General features: G+C 39.8%; 1 protein-coding gene across 3 annotated transcripts in view; it reads left to right on the top strand.

Moving 5' to 3' along the window:
- synr (BH3-only protein sayonara) overlaps positions 1–21,875 on the top strand; it is an 85,885-nt gene that overhangs the window by 15,325 nt on the left and 48,685 nt on the right. For all 3 annotated transcript variants that reach the window (XM_083142559.1, XM_083142558.1, XM_083142560.1), the window contains exon 3: positions 3,503–3,667. In XM_083142559.1, coding sequence (XP_082998685.1) covers positions 3,503–3,667 — 165 coding nt within the window. The remainder of the gene's footprint in view (positions 1–3,502; positions 3,668–21,875) is intronic.

Raw genomic sequence — 21,875 nt, 5'->3', positions numbered from 1 at the left:
GAGCTTCATAGCCACACCCCCTGCACTGATACCACATTTCATTATTCCTTCCGAAATCTTCACAATAGAAACACTTCACATGCTCACCATCTGAACCGTCGGCAGGCAAATCATCATCGATGTCGTCATCACAAAGTGCTGCTACTCCCAGATCTTCATCCGACGATGACACAAGTGATTCTTCATGAATTTTCTGGCTAGGTCTTGTTACACAGAGTTTTACATGATTCCTAAATATTTCGTCAAACCAGCTTAGAAACAGTAGACACTAGCCTACAGCCATCATACCAAATATTACACTTTCTGGTTGTTGCAGGGAATTACGGTCACATGCAGAGAGAATGCCGGTCAATTTGACTGGGATTCCCTGCACTGACGCCATTACAAAACAAAAATCGAGGTCATGACAACTATTAATATTTTCTCAAACTAATACCTCCACATTATAGAGCACTTAGTAGGTATTGACACCTAAAATAATTAGAACAAAGTAATAATAATAAGGTATACTTACTGTTGTCAATGTGATGTCCAAAGTTTACAAGAAAAACACTCGAAAACGAAAATCCCCTCTAACTGCATTAGGAGCATTCGCATACAACTGAACCAATGGCGAGGGTGTTTCTCCAATCCCTTGAACAGATAGCGGCACTAGTTGGGAGTCTCCACTGTCCTTTCCAGCTGAGAAAACAGGGTGACTGCGATTCCCAACTGACCGTGATTACCTGTCTTTCCCCTAAGTTATTCCGATCTTAACTACAGGTAAGCTACGTAATGGACATGCGCTGTTATATCTCTATTCTTATACAGTATTTTTACCTATTCGCGTAATAATAATATAATATTAATTTATGTATTGTAATTAGTATTAATTTGATTTGATATAATTATTTTAATTTAAACATTATTATTATTATTATTCCTGAGACACTTGGTTCGACCCCCCCCCCCCGCCCGAAACATATTTCTAGATACGTGCCTGGTTAGAAGGGCCAGGTTTAGAGCTCTTGGTATTTAGTTCTGGCGTTTGGTGGCGCTGGTTGTGCCTTGCAGCAGATCCCTACAACAGGAGTGGAAACTAAAGGACCAAAATTACTGATTTAACTCCCCGCAAAAACATATCGATAAATTTGCATTTTTAGAAGATAAAAAAATAGTGTGTGAGTGTGTGTGTGAGTGTGTGTGTGTGAGAGAGAGAGAGAGAGAGAGAGAGAGAGAGAGAGAGAGAAGAGAGAGAGGAGATTGAAAGCAAGCAACATTCAAATGCATGAGTTTTTCATCTGGTATCCAACATCAGCATACCCAGTGATGGCGCACCATTTTATTGAACACAAAACTAACATTTCTATGACTGATGAAATTGTTTTATTTTACTTCGCTTCATGTGTCACTTTTGGCTAATTTGCAAAGATGTGGATGAGTGATGACATGATGGATGGACACTCACAAACATTCATGCCCAGGCCGGGATTCGAACCTGGGACCCCTGTCGTCATAGAGCCATGTGCTAACCAATCCGCCACGGGTGCTGGCCGTACATTTTTATGAAGATAAGACAATGTTTTCATAATTGTACTGCAGATATTAATTTTGTTCTCCAAAACAACAGCATTAATGCACTGTACACAACGATAACTTGGTAAAAAAACATGGTGAAATTTGAGAAACGAGATGAAAACATTGCCCAGAAACTGTAAGGCAGAATGCACACCGAAGAGACATGCGACAGCCGAGTCGCTCGAAGATTTCACCAATCCAACGCAGGCTTGTGCGGCCTGCCATGCCGCTACGGTGTGAAAGTTTGCTGTTCATTGGCTCGTTCCCAAGCGACGTGTGTTGCATGTCGCTTCGGTCTGAAATCTCCCTTATATCTTATCAGAATACATAGAAAGTCAGTGATCCAGAATAAATGCTTCCATAACTTGGCTACACTGTCAATATATTAATGGTTATTACAATTACGAAAAATTATAATACAAAAACATGTTCAATCGATTTGAAAATATCTGGGGAATGCAGCAACGAAAACGAAAAATTAAATCGCAATCATGAACACAAAGAATACTGACCTAACTGGGTATTAAATAGAACTGGCAAATTATAAAGATGAATGAAAACTGACTTTTATTGACATTACTAACCATTTTCCACCCCTGATATGTTTTAGCATCCACATACTCGTGTATAATATTCAATACCACATAATTTGGTTTAATAAAAACTATGAAGCAATATAAGTTGTGATATTACATGTATTATTATGAACATGGTAAACACTGGAATTTCGATAGAGACCGCCAAGTACGGAACCACAACAATAAGAATTACTGATTCGCCCTGACTGACCCACAACGAAACAAACGTCCTTTCCTGCATTTTTTAGCTTAATACCCTTACATCTCTAACGTTTGCACTTGGAACATGATTGTAGGCATCAAAAGATTTACAAGCTTTAATCGTCCGCCTTTTGTAGTGTAGGTACAATCCTTTCATTTAAATATGTACAAATATCGCCAAATGTAACAGCGCGCAGCAAACTGATGTACTGGAATAATCCCATATAACCTTCTAGTTACTCATCCAACAGATCTGAAAAACCTTCAACTTTGTCAAGATATATATACAGGGTGTCCGGATTGTAACTGACAGTTTTTAAATAGTTATTGCATTTCAATAAACCTAGCTATTTGTTAACAAAGCATTGCAAAAGCAATAGTACATTTGTAAGTTTGGTTCAGCCAATGCTCATACATGTACATAGCGGTGGCGGCGCTATTGTCGCTCAAACAAAAATGGCGTCGATACAGGCGGAGAGGCAGCTAGGAATTCCAAGGTTCATTGTTCACGAAGTCGTGAACAAAAAGGTTACGTTTGTACACATACAAGGTGAAGTTGTAGCACGACATTAAGCCACATGACAAGCCGAAAAGATATTCATTCTCCATTGACTTGGGGGTACATTAAATACATGGTGTATCCTGGCCAAAAGATAGATGATCTACAAGAACTGCAGGACCGTATTGGAAATGCTCTTGCTTATGTAACCCGTCAGATGCAACAGAACACGTGGAGGGAGATTGAAAACAGACTGGACATTCTCCGTGCAACAAACGGAGCTCTACTGAGCTGTAACTACTTCCAATAAAACTTGGTGAGTTTGCCTTCAAAATGCATGTCTCTGTTTCTCGCTACTCCTTACCATATTAAAACAACACACTTTTAAAAACTGTCAGTCCCATTCCGGACACCCTGTATTTTGTTCTTCTCGTCATGAAGTGCTTCTATGTGATCCATTTCATCCGCCACAAAAAGGAGTGCAAATGCAGCAAGTATGCGCTTGAATTGCTCACCTACGGTAATATTGACACCAAACCGGAACTTTGTGTGCTAAAGTTCCACAATCGATTGTGCCATTCGATTTGTTTTTGTTGTTTACTAGTGGATAGCCCCTACATTCAGGCTGTTGCGGTACAACATACAAACCAGTGTTCCTACTTTGCAGGCCACGGACATGCTGACGTCACAGAAGCAGATATCTCTCTTCCGGTCGGAGGTCCACGAGGACTCCGAGAGCCTGGAAGTGCCGAAGCAGGACCTCGTGGAGAACATGGAGAGGCTGGACGAGCTGGACGACGACAAAGACAGCATCCTCAACAAGGAGAAAAAGGTATTTCACCAAAAAGGTCGCAAAGTTTACTCTTAAAAGTGGTACACGAATGTTGAAAATAGGCGACGCCATAAGTCCCACTATACCGACATCTCCAGTAATTAGGAGAGTAGCCATTGGTCCTAAACCATCCTTAAATAGTCCAACATAGTCTAAACAGGTTTGATTAGAAATATTAGGTATCGTTCAGAGAATCACAGCAGACTCACACCACAAAACGCACATACATACACACAGCTTAAGAGAAAGTTAGAGATAGGTAGGTGGGGAAGACAAGCAGAGAAAGAAAGGAGTAAAGAAGTAGATAGAAAAATAGGGCAAAAGGGAGACAAGGAGAAAGATGAAGAAAGGGCAACGAAGATAAGAGAAACGAGGGAAAGAGCTTGGGTAGATAGGGACGAAAGAAATAAGAACAAACAGAGTAAGAAAGGGAACAGAGGTAGATAGTAAGAAAGGGAATCAAAGAGGCAGATAGAAAATAGAGAACAAACAGAGAACGAAAGGGAAACAAAGATAGAGGGAAAAGAAGAAGAAATGGAAACAAAGATAAATGAACATAGGAAGAAATAGAGAAAGAGAATGAAAAACAAAGAGAATGAAAGGAAAACGCACGATGCCCCTCCTTTCCCCTTTCAACACACACATCTCGAATGACATCACATGGTAAGAAAAGCACAAAATAAGCAAACTTTGACAAACTCTTGAAGACGTTTATGAACAGTTTTCCGGAGAGAGTAAGCAACTTCGCCGCTATAAACCAAGAGGATTGGAAAAACATAAGGCATTCCGGACACATACCAACCCACGTTTGCTAAGCCTGGTAATGTAATACAAAACAAAACATTTACGTTTCCATGGTAACACGCCTTACTTTCTAATTGACTACAAATATTGACTTAAAACAAAATCCGATATCTTTATTGCTACATGTTGCAAGGGCGCGGACACAACTTACGTGTTGCCAACTGCAAGTATCTTTGCGTGATTAGATGCATTTTAGGTAAAAAAAATCTAAAACAATAAAAATGTCAAAATTAGGGCTGACAAGATACCACTTTCAACCGATACCTATACCGATGCCGATACTCTCACCGATAGCCACCGATACCGATACCGATACTTGTACGATATAAATTTAAAATAACAAAGGTTATATTATATATATATATATATATATATATATATATATATATATATATAAATATATAATCTGTGTGTGTGTGTGTGCTCTGTTGCAACGATGCATCTCAAGTTTACTGTATTTTTAAGATCAGTGGCAATCGATCAGATGTTTCAAATATGAGAGAAATATTATACAACCTTAGTGACAATGAAGTTCGACCAGTCACAAATATAGGAGTGCGTTGTGAAAGAAGGAGAACACATGCATATGCTGAACATATTTTATTCAGCAGGCTACATGGAACAAAGGAAAACATAAATTTTCGCTGCAACGCAGCAATGTATGATGTCCACACAAAATAAAACATTTTCGTCCATCTACACGTGACATTGAAGTTCGACCACTGTTAGAGGGGATCCTGTTTACCATGGTGTGACGCCGCCCCGTCGGCGAATAACTGTGGCAATGCGTCGGGGCATGCTGCAGACGAGTCGTTCAAGGTATTCCACATCGATGTGGTGCCATTCCTCCTGCAGGCAGGCGATAAGAGCAGCCACTGTCGTGGGTCCCCTCTGTTGCACACGTCGCTTAAGAACACGCCACACATTCTCAATGGGCGAGAGGTCGGGACTCGATGGTGGCCATGGCAGAGTTCGCATGTGATGGCGAGTCAACCATTCTCTTGTCAGCCGCGCTGTATGAGGCCTGGCATTGTCGTGTTGAAAGATGAGACGCCGCCTGTGGAACAGGTGCCTTCGCACTGTGGGAAGATGCCGCTCCAGTATGCGTGTATAGGCGTGTGCATTCACAATGCCCTCACAGACGTGTAGTGGGCCAACCCCAGATGCCGTCATGCATCCCCATACCATCACTGACGCAGGTTTCTGTACCCGACGTGCATAACATTTTGCTTCATTCTGTTTCTCCTTCCGACAAATGACTGTTTTCCGTATTTTCCCGTACACAACATTGAAAATGGATTCGTCCGTCCACAAAACCCTGTTCCACTGCCTTAATGTCCATCCCCGGTACATTCGTGCCCACCGTAGTCGATTGCCTTTGTTCAACATGGAAAGGAAGGGTTTACGTTTCGCCTTGTACACTCGGTAACCGCATCGCTGTAGGTAACGGCGAATGGTTCTGGTTGACACTTCAATGTGAAAGCGTTCTCGAGTCCACAGTCGTAATTCGGCCACAGAAACATGATTGTTGGTCTGGATATAGCGCCTAAATATCCGTAGGTCACGCACGCTCAGTAGGCGTTTTCGACCGGGGGCCTTACCTGGCTCTGTAGTACCCGTATTTTGGTGGTGTTTGATGATGCAGTGGACGGTTGACTTGGGTAAGTTCAGTTGGCGCCCTATTTCCCGTTCACTGAGTCCATCCCGTTGCAACTCCACCACTCTTCTCCTCACGGTGTTGTCAATAGGTTTGCCCCTGGCCATGGTGACGATGCACTGCGGTTCCTCGGTGCACAGCACGCGCTTATATACGGCGGACTCCCTTATCGTGTCCGTGACGTCATGCTTCCGTCGAATGCGCCACTTTCTGGAATTTACCGTATGGGTCTGGTGCCTGGTCGAAGTTCAATGTCACGCGTATAGTTTCCCGTTTTCGTTCTTTACGTGACCTTGGGTGCAACATGCTGGGATCACGATTCTTGCCTGCTCACACGCCTCCTCTTACACACATGCGTCACTTCTGCGGGTCACCCATTCCACCGCCTATGCCTCTGTGCATTTAATCACGTATTCCTTTCTGGTCGAACTTCATTGTCACCAAGGTTGTAAGAAGGCAGGTACGTACCCAGGATTTTTTAGGGGGGGCAGACCCATAGGCGAATTTTAAATAAATTTTCTCTTATCATACACTGTATTTATATATATATATATATATATATATATATATATATATATACGAGGGCTATTTTTTTTCAAGGTCCGATCGGTCGCGAAATAAAAACCACAGTGAAATCAAAAATGTTTTTATTTGCAACATTTAGCTACACCTTCCAGCTACTTCCCTACATAGTCGCCGTCCAGATTTAGACATTTGTCGTAGCGTGGTACCAACTTTCCAATAACATCGACATAGAAGGCAGCCGCCTGTGCTTTCAGCCAATTCTCTACGCTGGTCTGCAGCTCGTTGTCTGTGCCAAAATGCTGTTCTCCTAGCCAGCGTTTCATGTGCGTAAAGAGATGAAACTCTGAGGGAGCCAAGTCTGGGCTGTAAGATGGGTGATCAAACACCTCCCATCGAAAACGCTCCAGGAGTGTCTGTGTTGCAGCTGCAGTGTGTGACCGAGCATTGTCATGAAGAAGGACAATGCCTGATGACAACATTCCTCTTCGCTTGATCTGAATTGCCCTTCGTAGACGTTGAAGCATCACGCTGTATGAGGCTGCAGTGATGGTCGTGCCACGTTCCATGAATTCCACCATCAACACTCCTTTCCTGTCCCAGAACACAGAAGCCATACACTTTCTGATGGAGAAGGTTCGCTTGCACTTCTTTGGTTTACCCGGGGAATGGGAATGCATCCACTGTTTGAATTGCTCTTTTGTTTCTTCATTTTCGAAATGGACCCATGTCTCGTCCCCTGTGACAATTTTGTTCATTCGTCGATGAATTGCACCCCTCAGCATGAAGAAATCGATTGACTGTACGCACTTCACACTTGGCGTGCGACTCTAATGTTCTAGGCATGTTTCCGTGCTCACTGCGCGCTTCGAACTGACACGTGCGACGTGACGCGATCAACTGGCATACTAGAGACACTGCGCAACACATCCGCGCACAGCTTCATCGGATTTTCAATGTGGTTTTTATTTCGCGACCGATCGGACCTTGATAAAAAAAATAGCCCTCGTTTATATATAATTTGCTCATTTTGTTACGAAATCTTGAAGAACATTTTCTAACCTATATGTACGCAACTTTGTGACAAATATTTGCAGTTGACACTGACATTTGTTTGTCAGAGCGCGAAGAAAAAAATGTATGATAGGGTCAGACTACATGTGTGCATAATGCAAACAATTCAAATAGCCTACGAAAAGCAACATAGGTATGTGTGTGGGGTTGATAGATAAGGGTTCACACCCATTTTGCAAAGTCCCTGACTTTTCCAGGTATTTTACATAACTGTGTAATGATTTAATATGCTAAAAAATTAGAGTTACATTTCAATTTTGTAAGTTAATCAAATGAATCACGTTTGTTGAACATTTTTTAAAATAAATGAAAGAACCTTTTTATAAGCAATATTACCCAAAAAAGAAGATTGTTCGGAAGATAAAACGAAACATGTTTCCGGTTACAAATTCTGCCAAGCAAAAATAATTTGTTTCCAATGACCTCAGTCCTAGCCTTGTTTCTCTGACTCCTCCAGTTGCCCAAGACTTTGGAGTCAGTGCGAACTCTGTAAATAAATTATCTGAAGGGAACGGCTAAGTGACTTCACCCTGGCAGTGTGTCTGCTGGCGTAATATTGTTTCTATGGTGTGTTATCGCTTTTAGAATCTTATTCGACAGTAAAAATAAATGCTATTAAATGGGGTTGCATACATGTGGAATAGATAGATAAATGCCATTTCCAACGGCTTGTGGCATCAAATTTTTTGGCCTTGATGTCTTCTGCACACTGTGAAAGTTGTCTGTTCACTGTTGTACGGTCACGCAACTGTGTATTTATGTTCAAGATAATTACAAGTAGAAAAGAAGAAAGGTTGCAGAAAAACAAATTCCGATTGACAGAATTGCGTAAATAATAATGTACTTAATTTGAGTGTTTTGGACAAATAACAATATATGTTAAAAGTACTTGACGCAATTCTTTGCCCCTAAAATCTAGCAACGATTCTGCTGTGAAGTGGATTCTCCATTTACATAATATTAATTAACCCTAAGCCATTGAGTTGCAAAATGGACATAAGTTGCAGAAAAACCCTGATGTCGGAGAAAGAAAATAAAGTATTCTTTTATCTTTCTGCTCAGTGGTGGCGAAAATAGGATTACAGACCTTGCGGTGCGGGTGGACATATATAGTTGGTTCTGTATTGCAGTCATTGAGGAACCTTTCTTCCATAATGTAAAAAGTATAGAAAATTCCCCTCTATTCTAATTTGTGAAACATTTGTGACCGAGCCGAGGCAGAAAGGTCGGGACATGGATTAAAAGGAATGGACTGTCCCGACTAAATCGGAACGCCGATAGCCTTGCATCAATGGCTGTAGAACTGAAATACCCCAATATTGCAGACTGCAGACTTATATAGCGTGCCTTTCAACAATTCAGAAACCATCAGCACTACAGATATGAAACATGAATTGATAGATCCAGTGAGCCGAACTCCATGTCGGAGTGGTTAGCATATCGCGCTACGACGCCAGGGATCCCGGGTTTAAATCCCGGCATGGCCATGTGTGTTTGTGAGGGTGCATTCATCAAATTCAGCACATCATCACTCATCCATATCTTCGCATTTAGCCAAAAGTGGCAGAAAAGCTAAGTAAAATAAACCAAATGAATGACTCAATCAATAGATCTGGTAAATGTCACCTTAATCCGATCAAGAACTATCTACGTATATTTCAATTCGCCGTCGCATGTCTCCACGTGATTTAGCAAACAATATACACCGACCGTTCTGGCGTTCTAACAATAGTACTCCTAACAAATATAAGCTAAATTGCAACATTAATGATATCGATTGTTCAATCTGTTTGCTTAGGTCAATCGATAACAGGTGGCAATTTCCTGCCTACGAACTCCATAAGACAGAGATCACGCGCCTTTCATTTACATCTAGTGTGATCATAATATTATGACTCCAAAACGGGATATCTCAAGGCTGTCAGGTAATCCCCCCACTCCCCAGCTTGTCCTGAAAAAATCGGTTAGGCCTAATTATAAAATAATTGTTGTTATTAAGGTATTAATATGGTAACAGTATGGTATAGTGAAAACACATTTCACTCGTTTATTTCCTAATTATTTACATTTGTACTTACCTGTTATGCATAGCGGAACATTTTTGAACGTGAGATTTTGCTTTTTACACTGAAAAAAGCGTAATTTTTCACATTACAAGTATTTATTGTTCGTTGCTAATTCGCTATCGTTACACACAATATGGCGGGCAAATCTTGACTCACGGTGTCAGCTGATATGCAGTGTTTCCAAACTTATTAACCGAAAAATGCCGTACAAACTATTCACAGAAGGTTTTTAAGCGAAACCATTCACGGAAGGTTAGGTTAGGTTAGGTTAGAAAATAAAATTGAAAAAAAAAAACGCTCACACGTCATCTTGTAAAACTACCGCGTGGTTGCTACACTAACAGGGGGTTACATAATCGAACGCACGGAACATTTGATTCACGTAGTCGACTGTAATGGTGACAAGAGCTATCGTGCATTAATGTCGGAAAATACATGATTTAGCTGCCGAATAAGTTGAACGAAGGGAGAAAACACTTCCACGAGCTTCCAAAAGTCTACAGAAAGTCATTTTCGTAAGTAGTTTCTCCTGTAAATTTGAAGAAATGTGTTTTGACTATACCATACTGTTACCATTAATATTAAATAATAATACGTTAATAACAATTATTATAATTAATAATCTAATAAAATTTATTAAAGTATGAAACACATAAATGATACATCATAAAAAATAAATAAAATATTATCTCCCGTTTTCAAAATATATTAATTATTATAATTCTCTCTCTCTCTCTCTCTCTCTCTCTCTCTCTCTATATATATATATATATATATATATATATATATATATATATATATATATATGTCATTGTTTCTGTTCCTTCTGATCAACCTTTAATATTAGTCCTACGCTGAAGTTGAGGATTGCAAAAGTAGCAGTAGCAGCTTTATTATTCATCAACCCTTCATAAAAGTCCCTACATATCTGACACACAACGAAGATTGTTGTCAAGACTTAGAAATTTAAATTATTGTTGCAGGTCAGTATTGAAACTACATGTACGCTTCATGACCATGCTTATTCGCTGCTGTACAAATAAAGGAACTCGCACACACAAAATGACAACCCGCGACGAGAGCTAACTTAAACAGTAAACTGCTGTCTGCTCGAAAGTTCTCCACGACAATGGAACATTTTCATTGTTACGAAGTGCTTGAAATGCAGACCAAATTCCATCTAGATTTCATTTAGCATGAAATGTCTATCAAATATAGACTTGTTTTTCAAGCTAACTCACTTTTATAAAACGGGACAAATCGTGCTTTTAAATAATATCGACGGGACGACCGGGGCATACCTCTGAAAAGGGCCGTATGGTCACCTTATTTACATCATGTAAGAGCTATTTTCTCGTATTTTAACATACCCAGCGTTCTCTTGAGAATGGGTACTTTGAATCAATTATATTATTTAATAAATAGGTTCTACTTATTAATCATAAAAATAAAAGTACGATAAATAATATTATTAGCCTACTACCCTTGTTCACTTTTATTACAATTCTTTCCTCCCCCTCTCTCTCTCCTTATTGTTATTTTACTTCTCTTCTTTCTTTCTTATGGTGCTCACAACAGGCGTCTGCTCTTTTACAGTGCACAGTGAATTTACTTCACTTCCATATACACTAGAGTTGACGAGCTGTATCTTTGCGGGTGGCCTTGGCTACTCCGCGCAGAGTGTGAGAGAGATACGTTTATGTATTTGCCACCTACTCGCCCTTTGGGTGGTCGACAGCAAGGACAGAACGCAAGGATAATGACGCGCAGCCGGTAGCTCCTCCCCCTTGCTACTGCGCAGCCGGGCTTGGGCAGGGTTCACTCGCAAGGATACAGCTCGTCAACTCTAACACCATGTAATATAAAAGTTGAAAAAGTTTGATTGATTCGATTTTACTTCGCTTTGCTGCCAATTTTGTCTAATCGCGAAGATGAATGGTGATAAAATGAGATGGATGAAGAGACAATCACAAGCATGCATTGGACGATACAAGACCAACCCACACAGAGAATTATAATCCTTGCTGTGGATTCAGATGTTACAGCTAGCGAGTCTGCAAAATGCTGTGTTAGTGGGGTCGGAACGTCGGAAATTATTTCACTTCCGGCGGAGAACGTGTCTTTTGGGGGGCTGATACTACATTAATTCCCGAACCTAAAACGTCACAGACCCCAAGTTTTTAAGCCCTTGTTTGTCTGTAATGGCGTCTTCAAAATGGAGGTCATGGCGAAGATTCTATTCCTGAAACCTGTTAGTTATTGCAGTTATTGATCATTCGTGACATTTTATTTTCACCTAATTTGCAGTTTATAACTGTATTATGATAATGAGAAATTCAAAAGACCAACTTCATCAAATAATATTACATATGGCGGCCAATATGGCCGCGAAAAGTCCAAAAATAACCCTTTCAGCTATTTGATCATGTTTGGGATCAAACCTTATGGCTTCGAAGTGCCAGAACTCAACGGTAGCATCCAAAATAGTGTCAGACTAAGCCCATCAAATAATAATAGTTCAGTTTTTGACAATCTGTATATATACAGGGTGTTTTAGAACTCTGACACCATAGGACAACTGCGTTATTAGTGCAGATGGCGAAAAATGGAAAAAGGGGAAAGTTGTTGGAAATATGAGGTTTTCAATATAATGTGCTTGAATTTTCAACGTAGCATGCACCGTTGAGGCTGTATGTACCAGCCTCAATGAGAACTGACACTGCCTTGTTGCTACATGCCTCGTCCTTAAGGAGGCATTTACGTTATCGCAACATCGTACTGTATTCGATAAATTGAGAATGATGACGCAAAATTAGAGGTAAAGTAAAAAGTGTGTGTGAGAGTGCGCGTGCGTGCGTGTACAGAAACACACACATACGCACAAGCACACAACTACAAAACCTGTAAATGTGGCTAATGTTTTTTGAAATAGTGGTTGTTGATTAGGGCATAGGATATGAACAAAGGGTAAAATTTCGAAACGAAAGGGGTCTTAATTTTTTCCCTTCTAATCAGAGTAGATCACCACTAAAATATATTTGCGCTCAGACAACATCTTCTGTTGGCGCAAACCGGAAATGCCAACAATCTAATGACGATTAAGATGGTCACGCAGACTTCCGTCTTCGGTGCCCTAGGTTCGCCGTATCGAGTAAGTTGTGTGTCTCAATGAATAAGGAAAGATATATGATTCCGTTCATCAAAAGGAAGGAAGCATTGGTTCCGAAACAAGCAGAAAAGAATATAAAAAATGTAATGATTAATTTCTTGTGTTGCGGGTTGCTATCTTCTGTCATCACGCTGCTTCTCCTCCAGAATCCTCTGGCACACACCCAAAGGGCCGCCAGTGGCACGCATGGAGGGCGTCGATATCCATATCCAATCTTTAGTCCCATTTGTGGCGATACTCTGGACAACTGGGAACCTTAACCCCTGCTGGTTACGCTGTCTTCCCTTGTCACCACACCTTGCTTCTCTGAACTACCTTCGAGGTATCCTCCGCCGTCACTTCCGATGCGCTAGTCCCATAGAAGATTACACTGGCCATAGGTCCCCAGACGCCAGGGCCTCGCTAGTCTGCTAGGGTGTATGAGTGTGAAACCTGGTCCTTCACTCTTAAAGAAGAACTTAAATTACGTTTTTTTTTTAAAAAAAAATAATTTAATGAATGGGTCCCGGGTTCAATACCCGATGGGAACACATTGTTTCGGATCCCACTTCAAACTGTAGGTCCAGTCCAGATTAGCCTATCTGTACATAAAGTGGACTTAAAACCATTATTCAAGTAATTCAACGGGAAAAAATCTTAAGAAAGATATTTTGGCGAATGAAAGAGGTTGCATTTTACTTAACTGCATGGTTAATTAACTCAAGACAACCTCAGTGGGGAGGCCATGTAGCACGCATGGGAAAGGATAGAAAAGTAGTTTGCGGGATCTTCATTGAAAAAGTTAATGGCAAGAGTCCTGTAGGAAGGACAAGGCAATAGCAATTTTAAGATGGACCTGTTGCGGCAATTTTTTTCATGTTTATGAATGCAGAACAACACAAATGAAAATACTAAATCAATCGACAGTCTGTTATAAGTATAAAAGTTGACAGTTAAATTTAGTTTGAATTTATAAAATGCAGAAAATATGTCCAGATGTAAGTCCTTCTCCAAGCTTATGTAACCTGCACATTCCTCGCAGGGCAGGCCATTACTGCGGATTTTGTACGGCACGGGTGCGAGGAAGTACGTGTCCAAAAAAGTCACGGAACCGAGACTTTGAACGTACGTAAGTTTTGTACAAAAAGAGATAGAGACATGAACCTTACACTCGGCATTAACTTTGTTGTCTATGTACAGTAAAACGTCTCCTAAGGATATCTCTGAATAGCGGACACCTCTAAATTACGGACAATTTTAAATTTCCCGGCAGAAATACATGGGGTTTAATGGCAATATTACTGCTCAATAATTGACGCAGACACTGAAAACTACCTCCCCAACGCAAATAAAACTTCTTAATAACGGACAACCTGAAAGAAAACTGTCGCAATTCCTGGAATTTGACACAACAATGGCCAGTATTTCGAACTAGCGCGCATTGTTTCATGTTACACCGAACGTATTTCTTTTTAAAAGTGCAGACAGTATTCTTTGTGGTTATCTTGAGAAGTGTGTGTCATTTTGAATGCAGTAATTTAACAAAAGATTACACTTGAAATTTGTAATGTATGTAGGGATACTTTAGTAAATTAGTAAATTTAAATTCACAATATGTACGTAGTACAGTATTTTGTTCCTTGAATGTAGGGAAAAAAAGTTATGTTTGTAAAGGACGTACTGTAATATGCTTATCCTATTGTGTAACATCCTACACTTTTTTCTGAATAGCGGATACTTCTTAATAAAGGACATTTATTTTACCCCAGGCCTGTCCGTTATTGAGAAGTTTAGCTGCATATATTTTTTACACACTAAACAAGAACATGATCCTTTACATGAACGTTTAGTATGGGGAAAAGTTACTAAAGTTTAAAAAGTTTTTGTACGAATGAAAAGACAGCTATGGAGTCGCTTGCAATATTTTTTTTTATGTGTATCGATGGTCTGTTTGGGTATTTATCGAAAGAACGATAAATTTTTAGCACATTTTGATAATTTTCAGACGATTTATGACATTATTACGACATTCACTGGCAACATTGGTCGTGTCAGAGAGCAGTACCAGGTGAACCCTACATTTGGCTATGTTATCCAATCAATGACAAGATGAAATAAATTATTTGATATCTATCGTAAAGGAAGATAGAGAGGTTAGGTTTGTGGTAATTCTGTCGCCTTGTAAGTAAATTATCCCGGGTTCGATCCCCGATGGAGGCTAATATTTTTTCGAATCTCACCTTAAACTGTATGTCCAGTCCCAATTAGCCTATTTGTGCATAAAGTAGACTTAAAACTCAATTTCTAGTTATCTCGAATATGAGCCGCACCCCATTCTTCGTGCGACCTATACACGTGCGAATATGATATATGCAATCTAAAGGTGGTGTAATAAGTCTCCGGAGGGGAAAACTCCCCCACAACCCCGCCCCACTAATTAGTGCCTATGGAATACATTACGAGTGAGCTCCATAATAGCAGCTGTTACTTTGTTTTGTTGGTCCAGCTCGTGTAACCATGAGTAGCTAGCTCCTAGAAGGAGTAAGTTTGCATACAAGCATAGGTATTCAGGCAGCAGACTGCAGGTGCGGAAGCACAGGAGCAAATACAGGGTGGCCAAAGAGTAGGTATACAGTACCAGTGACTTTATTCATTAACAATTAATGAACAACAAGTTATGGTAGTACTACGACTGTGTACTTTCAAATTACCAGCCATCATTCATAGTAAGATATCTGAAAAGGATAATGAACTTACAAACAACAATGCCAGGCCGACAGTGGTACATACTGTACACCTACTTTTGGGTCACCCTGTATAGTAATGGAAATAACTCGTTGGTCTCTCGATACGGCCCTGCAGTGCACAATGCTATCTGCGAATCGATAGTAGGCGCACCTCCCACGCAGGAAAGAGCGTGGCGGGAGGGGGGGAGAGGGGGAAGCAACGCCCCCCGTCGAAGCAAACAACACCCTTGGCAGCCTCAACGCCCACGTCATCTGTTTTGGATCCGTGAATGATGAAAATTCGACTAGAAGCACGCGAAAAACAAAAACATATCAAATATTAATGTTCTATTGATGCAGGATGGTTGCATATCCCTTCCACAGTTGCCCTCAAAGCCCTCTACACTCTGTTCCGGGAATCTGTGGAGCAAGGCCGCGCATAACGGTAGAGAAGGGGAGGAAACCAGTGAGCGGAACGAAGCAGTACGCGCTGCTCCTAACAGCTGGTAGCTGCAGCCTCATGCACTCACTTCCCCTCCCAGGCGTTCATTCGTCGAGCCCTCTCGAATCACTACTTGCGACTTGTTTTGTTTGCTCCAAGGATACCTGGGACAGAGTATAGCATCATTTCCACAGTGTAATGAAACTTTCAATCCCCCTTTGAGTTTCGCTTGCTTCATCTAAAAAGATTTCTATTACAAGAGCGGATCGGGAGTAAAACTTGAAAAGCCTGAAAAGTATGAAACCGAGAAAAACGCAGGTGAAAGTTCATTTATTGCATTGTGGGCAGTGGCGGCGTTTAAGGGGGGGGCGTCCAGGGAATTTGCCCCCACTTTGTATACCAAGTCTCCTTGACTCTCTCCCTCCACAGTTTTGGCACCCAATTTCCGCTACTGTTGCTTATGGGTTACCCAAGGTGTTTCCCTGTGTTTCTGGCTATAAGCGGCTTCTGGAGGAACTTCATTCACTATCATACAACAACTTTTATAAGCTTTACTTATACTTTGCGGGTTGTCAAGTTTTACTCCCGAGTCGCTTCTACTTTTTGGTTTGATTCGTTTTATATGAGTTTTAAGCCTATGCACAGGAGGCAAATTGGGACTGGACCTACAATTAAAAAGTGGGATACTATGGGCTGATTTGTGTCGACCTCTATTTCATATGAATACACATCCGTAAGTCCAGGTCGCTGGCTAAATAAGTTCCTATGCTTGACAAGTACATCTCTCAATTCTCTTCTCTCGTTTTCAGAGATTTCTATGCATTCGCTCACTTTATCTTGTATTTCTTTAACGAACGCTACATATTCATTTTCTTTTTCCTTTATTTCTCTATATTTGTATTCGTCGTATTCACTTTCTTTAAACATAACGTCCCTTTTATTAACCACAAGACCTTGTTTTCGAACACACATTTCTTTTGTCGACTCGTCACATATTGTCTCCATAGGAATATTAAGTCTACACGACTCTTCCAATTCCACCTTTAGCCATCTCTCTTTGACATGAATGTGCCCATCATACTTTTCTAGGAAAGACACTCCTAAAATAATCCCACACCGTAATCCTTTCACCACTAAGAAATTTACTGAGAAATTTTCACCTTGAATATTCATCATGATTTTTATTGATCCCTGTATCTTGTATTCGACCTTGCCGGCTGCCATGACCAATCTAATCCTGTCTTTCTCGCATGTATTTAATCTAGCTTGAGGGTACTTCTCTCTTATTCTCTTCCAGCATTCGTAACTCATGACTTCCACTACGCTTCCACAATCTACCAAACATTTAACTTCCAGTTCTATTATTTCAGCGTTAACATAAAACGTTCTTCCAGGTTTTAGTTTTCCAAAGTCTGGTTCTCCTACTAAACATAATTCTAGACTGTCGCTGGGTTTCTCTATTGTCTCTCCCCTCATTTCATGTTCCTTTTCACTAGCTCTCACACCTGGGGATTGCTGCAAGAGCATTACATGTTTGACGCTCGATTACTTTGGGCGTTCTCCAAATGTTCTCCGTGCGATCTTTCTTGGAACTTTCTTCCATCAGTACAATAGCTTCTACTTAACTTCATTGCCTCGTTTCTCTCTTCTTCCTTGGATATATTTCTTCTCTCAGTTTCATCATTGGATGCTCTTCCATTCTGCTGTCTTTCTTCTCTATCCTCTCTCTATCTAGGACTTCCCCTTCTGCCGTATCTCTGAAATCTATTTCGGCCTCTATATGTCCTATCATATCCCTGGTACCTTCCATCTCCAACAAACTTTTGATTCCTGACGTAATCGTTCCTATTTCTCAAGTTGGTTCCTCTTCCTCTATCCTGGTCCTGACCTCTCAAATCCAGATTTCTAACCTCGAGAACTTTTGCCTGTTATGATTATCTTCGTCATCATAGCGTCTCTTTGAATAAGGTCGACCATCCCTGTCATTCCTCTCTCTGTCCAAAGAGTTTTGAGTTTTCTTCAAGATATCTTCTGTCCTTAGGTATTCTATTAAGTCATCCACTTTCTTTATTTTCACTGCCGCTATAGCTCTTTGGATTCTTACTGGTAGCGTTTGGATTACTTGTTTCACTAATTTTTCTTCACTCCATCCTTCTTTCAAATTCTTAAAGCTTCTCAAGGTTTCCCATGTACGTTCCTCCAGACTTTCAATTTTTGACCAGTCGATGTGTTTTCGTTTTAGGGCTTCCAATTGCCTTTCCTTGATGTCTTGGCTACAATAGTAATCTAAAAACTTTCGACTGAATTCTCGAAAGTCTTTGAATTTGTGTTGGTTTAATTGGTACCACCCGGCTGCTGACTGTTCGAAACACGTGTCAATGAGACTAAGAGTCATGTGATCGGGGATTCTCATTAAACGTATACCCGTGGTAAGCTCCTTCAGGAATTTCCTTGGACATTTCTCTGATATATTTCCATTAAATTTAGGCATATGCTGTAATTCCTGAGGTCTAGGTATCCTTGATTTATATCTTTCACAGCCTTTGTATTCTTCTTCTAGCGTATCTAAAAATTTCTCATTGTTGCTATCTTCTTCACTACTCTTCCACTTTCTCTTTCACCTTTGGTGAGATCTTTTCCCATAATCTTTTTTCCTTCCTTCTTCTGTTGTAGACTCATCGCTAGAGCTTTCTTCTTTTATCTCCTTTTTTATATAAGTATCTTCCTCGCTGCATCGAAAACTGGATCTAGCGTTCCTTTCTCTTACTGATATATTCCCTAATCTTCTTTCCACTTCTTCCATTCTCTTCTCTGTCTTATCCATCCTGGATACTGTTCCGTTTATTTTTCTATCCATTTCCTTTCCTCTCTTATCTGCTGCATTCATTTTGGTTCGATTTTCCACAATCTCCTTTTCTATTCTCAGAGCTTTTTCTTGAGCTTCTTGAAGTCCATGCGAGTTTTCTTCTCTCAGTTTCAGAACTTCCCTTTCGATTCTATTATTCACTTCCAAACTTTTATCTTCTATCAGGATCTTAGCTTCCTCTATCTTGCTTTCATTTTCTTTTATTTTGAAACGGCTAATTCTATTTGAGATTTACTTTCAACCAGCTTTCTCTCCAAATTTTCGTTTCTTTGTTTATTTTCGAAACCTCCTCTTCTATTCTTCTATTTATATCTAAACTTGTACTCTCGATTAACAACGTTGTTTCTTCTATCTTGCTTTCCAGCGACTTTCTATTTCCTTCACACGTTTCATTCAATCTCAAGAACATCTCATGGGTTTTGGACCTCGAGGCTTCCAATTTCCTGCTGTTTTCCTCGAGCCTTTCTTCCATCTTTTTATTACTTTCTTCTAACTTTCTACTATTCTCTTTTAATTCTCTACTATTTTCATCTATCTTTTCTTCGAGCTTTCTTTCTAATCTTCTGCTATTTTCTTCCATCTGTGTTTTTAATTCTCTATTATTCTCATCCATCCGTGTTTCTAATTCTCTATTATTATCTTTTGCTTCTCTGTTATTTTCATCTATCTTTCTACTATTCTCATCCGCCTTCCTATTATTCTCGTCCATCTTTTTATTACTTTCTTCTATCTGCATCGATAACTTCTGGAACATTTCTATCATGTTCATCTCTTCTGTCTTCTTTGGTTTTTCCTTCCCTTTCTCTTCTTCTTTTTCCCTTTTCTTCTCTTCTTTTTCATTTATCTTTTCTTCCTTGCAATTTTTGCATCCGTAATTTCCTCTTTCACTTATTCCTATGTACTTTTCTCTTCTTATCTTCTCACATGACCAATGTTTCATTTCTTCGCATGAGCTGCATAGGATAGTTTCTTCCTTATTTCCCTCTTTTCCACAGCAGTTTAATATTTTCTTTCTGTCTTCTATTTCCTTTATTATAGTTTCTCTGTTCTCGCCTTCGATATTATTTTCTTCCTCCATTATAGTTTCTCTGTTCTCGCCTTCAATTTTATTTTCTTCCTTCATTTTGGCTTTCTTCCTTTCTCGCTTTCTTATTCACAATTCTACTAGCCGCAACGTTGGTCGCCACTATGCTACGCCTCATAGGGGTACGTACTTGAATGTTATTTATACCACGGCTACAGATATCTTAATCTCAGGGGATAGATTCTTTATTCGAGAATTCCAAATAAGAAAGCGTTTTATAGCCAAGAGGATATAGTTAAATGCGGATCTATATTCTGAAAACTATACACAATACAGAGAAAATATATAGCGAAGCTTTGTATATACATTGAAATATACATACTCGTATATGCTGATTCCAAATTTTACGTCGGTTATATTCTTCTTGAAAGAAAATCTTCTTCCTTCTCGTAATTTCAGGAAAAGGCTTCTTCTTCCTTCCTATCTTTGATTTGTGAAAAGGCTTCTTCTTCTTTTCTTCTTCTATTTTGGAAAATACTTCTTCTTCTTTCCTTCTTTCTGTTTTGGAAAAGGCTTTTTCTTCCTTTCTTCTTTCTAATTTTGGAGAAGGCTTATTCTTCTTTTCTTTCTTCTATTTTTGGAAAATACTTCTTCTTCTTCTTTCTATTTTTGGAGAAGGCTTCTTCTTCTTTTCTTCTTTCTAATTTTGGAGAAGGCTTATTCTTTTCTTTCTTCTATTTTTGGAAAATACTTCTTCTTCTTTCTATTTAGGAAAAGGCTTCTTCTTCTTTCTAATTTATTGTCTTTCCTTTCAAAGCGTAATCTTATTTATTACATATATGCCCTCGCTTTCCCCGCTTCACAAGCTATACTTATAGAACGATTAGGGGCGTCTAAACTGACAATAGCGCCACCTCCTATGTAACGACCAAAAAGGGAATAGCCCAGGATCGCTAACAGCAAGCGCTGCCTATGGCCCAGTGCGTCTAATAAGAAGCGCAACCGTAAGTGCTTCGGGGCGTCTAATTGAACACAGCGCCCCCGAGGGACGGACAAATACAAAAGCTGACGATGTTCTCCTCGTCAGAGGTTCAAAAAGGAGAGAGAGATACATTTCTGAATTCATTTGCTCACTTATTAACTTTCCTAATTGTTTCATATATGAGCATATTCTTAATTATCTTAATTTGCTATATACAACATTTCATTCACTCCTTCTATAATTTTTATACTCTTCCTTTATGTATTTTTCATTTACTATAATATATATAATCGCTCTTCTCCGCTCCAAGTTTCTACAATGAACTTTGCTCTTCTTTCTATAGCGTGCTGCCATCTGTCGTCGCTCTCGGGAAACATTTCTTCCTTGCATTTCTCATTGTGTCTTCCGAACTGGCACGTGACAAGTTGGCGCCAATGAAAGCATCCATCTACACAATTTCAGCCCCTCCCGGAAAAAAAATCTTGCGTACGCCAGTGGCCTACACCCAGAAAGATTGATTAATTGATTTGGTTTATTTTACTTCGCTTTTCTGCTACTTTTGGCTAATCGCGAAGATGATGGATGGTATGATGAAATTGATGAAGGAACACTCACAAAGAACACCCATGACCAGGCTGTGATTCGAACCCGGAACACTCGGAAAGAGAAAGAGGGAAGAGAGATATAAAGAAACAGGAAAAGAGAAAACAGAAAGAGGGAATAAGAGGGAATAGAGAGAAAAAGAAACAGGAAAAGAGAAAACAGAAAGAGGGAAGAGAGAGATAAAGAAACAGAAAACGAGGAATGAGAAAGAGGGAAGAGAGAGATAAAGAAACAGAAAAAGAGAACACAGAAAGAGGGAATAGAGAGATAAAGAAACAGAAAAAGAGAAAACAG

Source organism: Lepisma saccharinum, chromosome 21, assembly GCF_977018435.1.
Source record: "Lepisma saccharinum chromosome 21, izLepSacc3.1, whole genome shotgun sequence".
Classification (NCBI taxonomy): domain Eukaryota; kingdom Metazoa; phylum Arthropoda; class Insecta; order Zygentoma; family Lepismatidae; genus Lepisma; species Lepisma saccharinum.
Note: the sequence above shows the minus strand (reverse complement) of the source record. Positions and strands in the feature narration are given on the sequence as shown.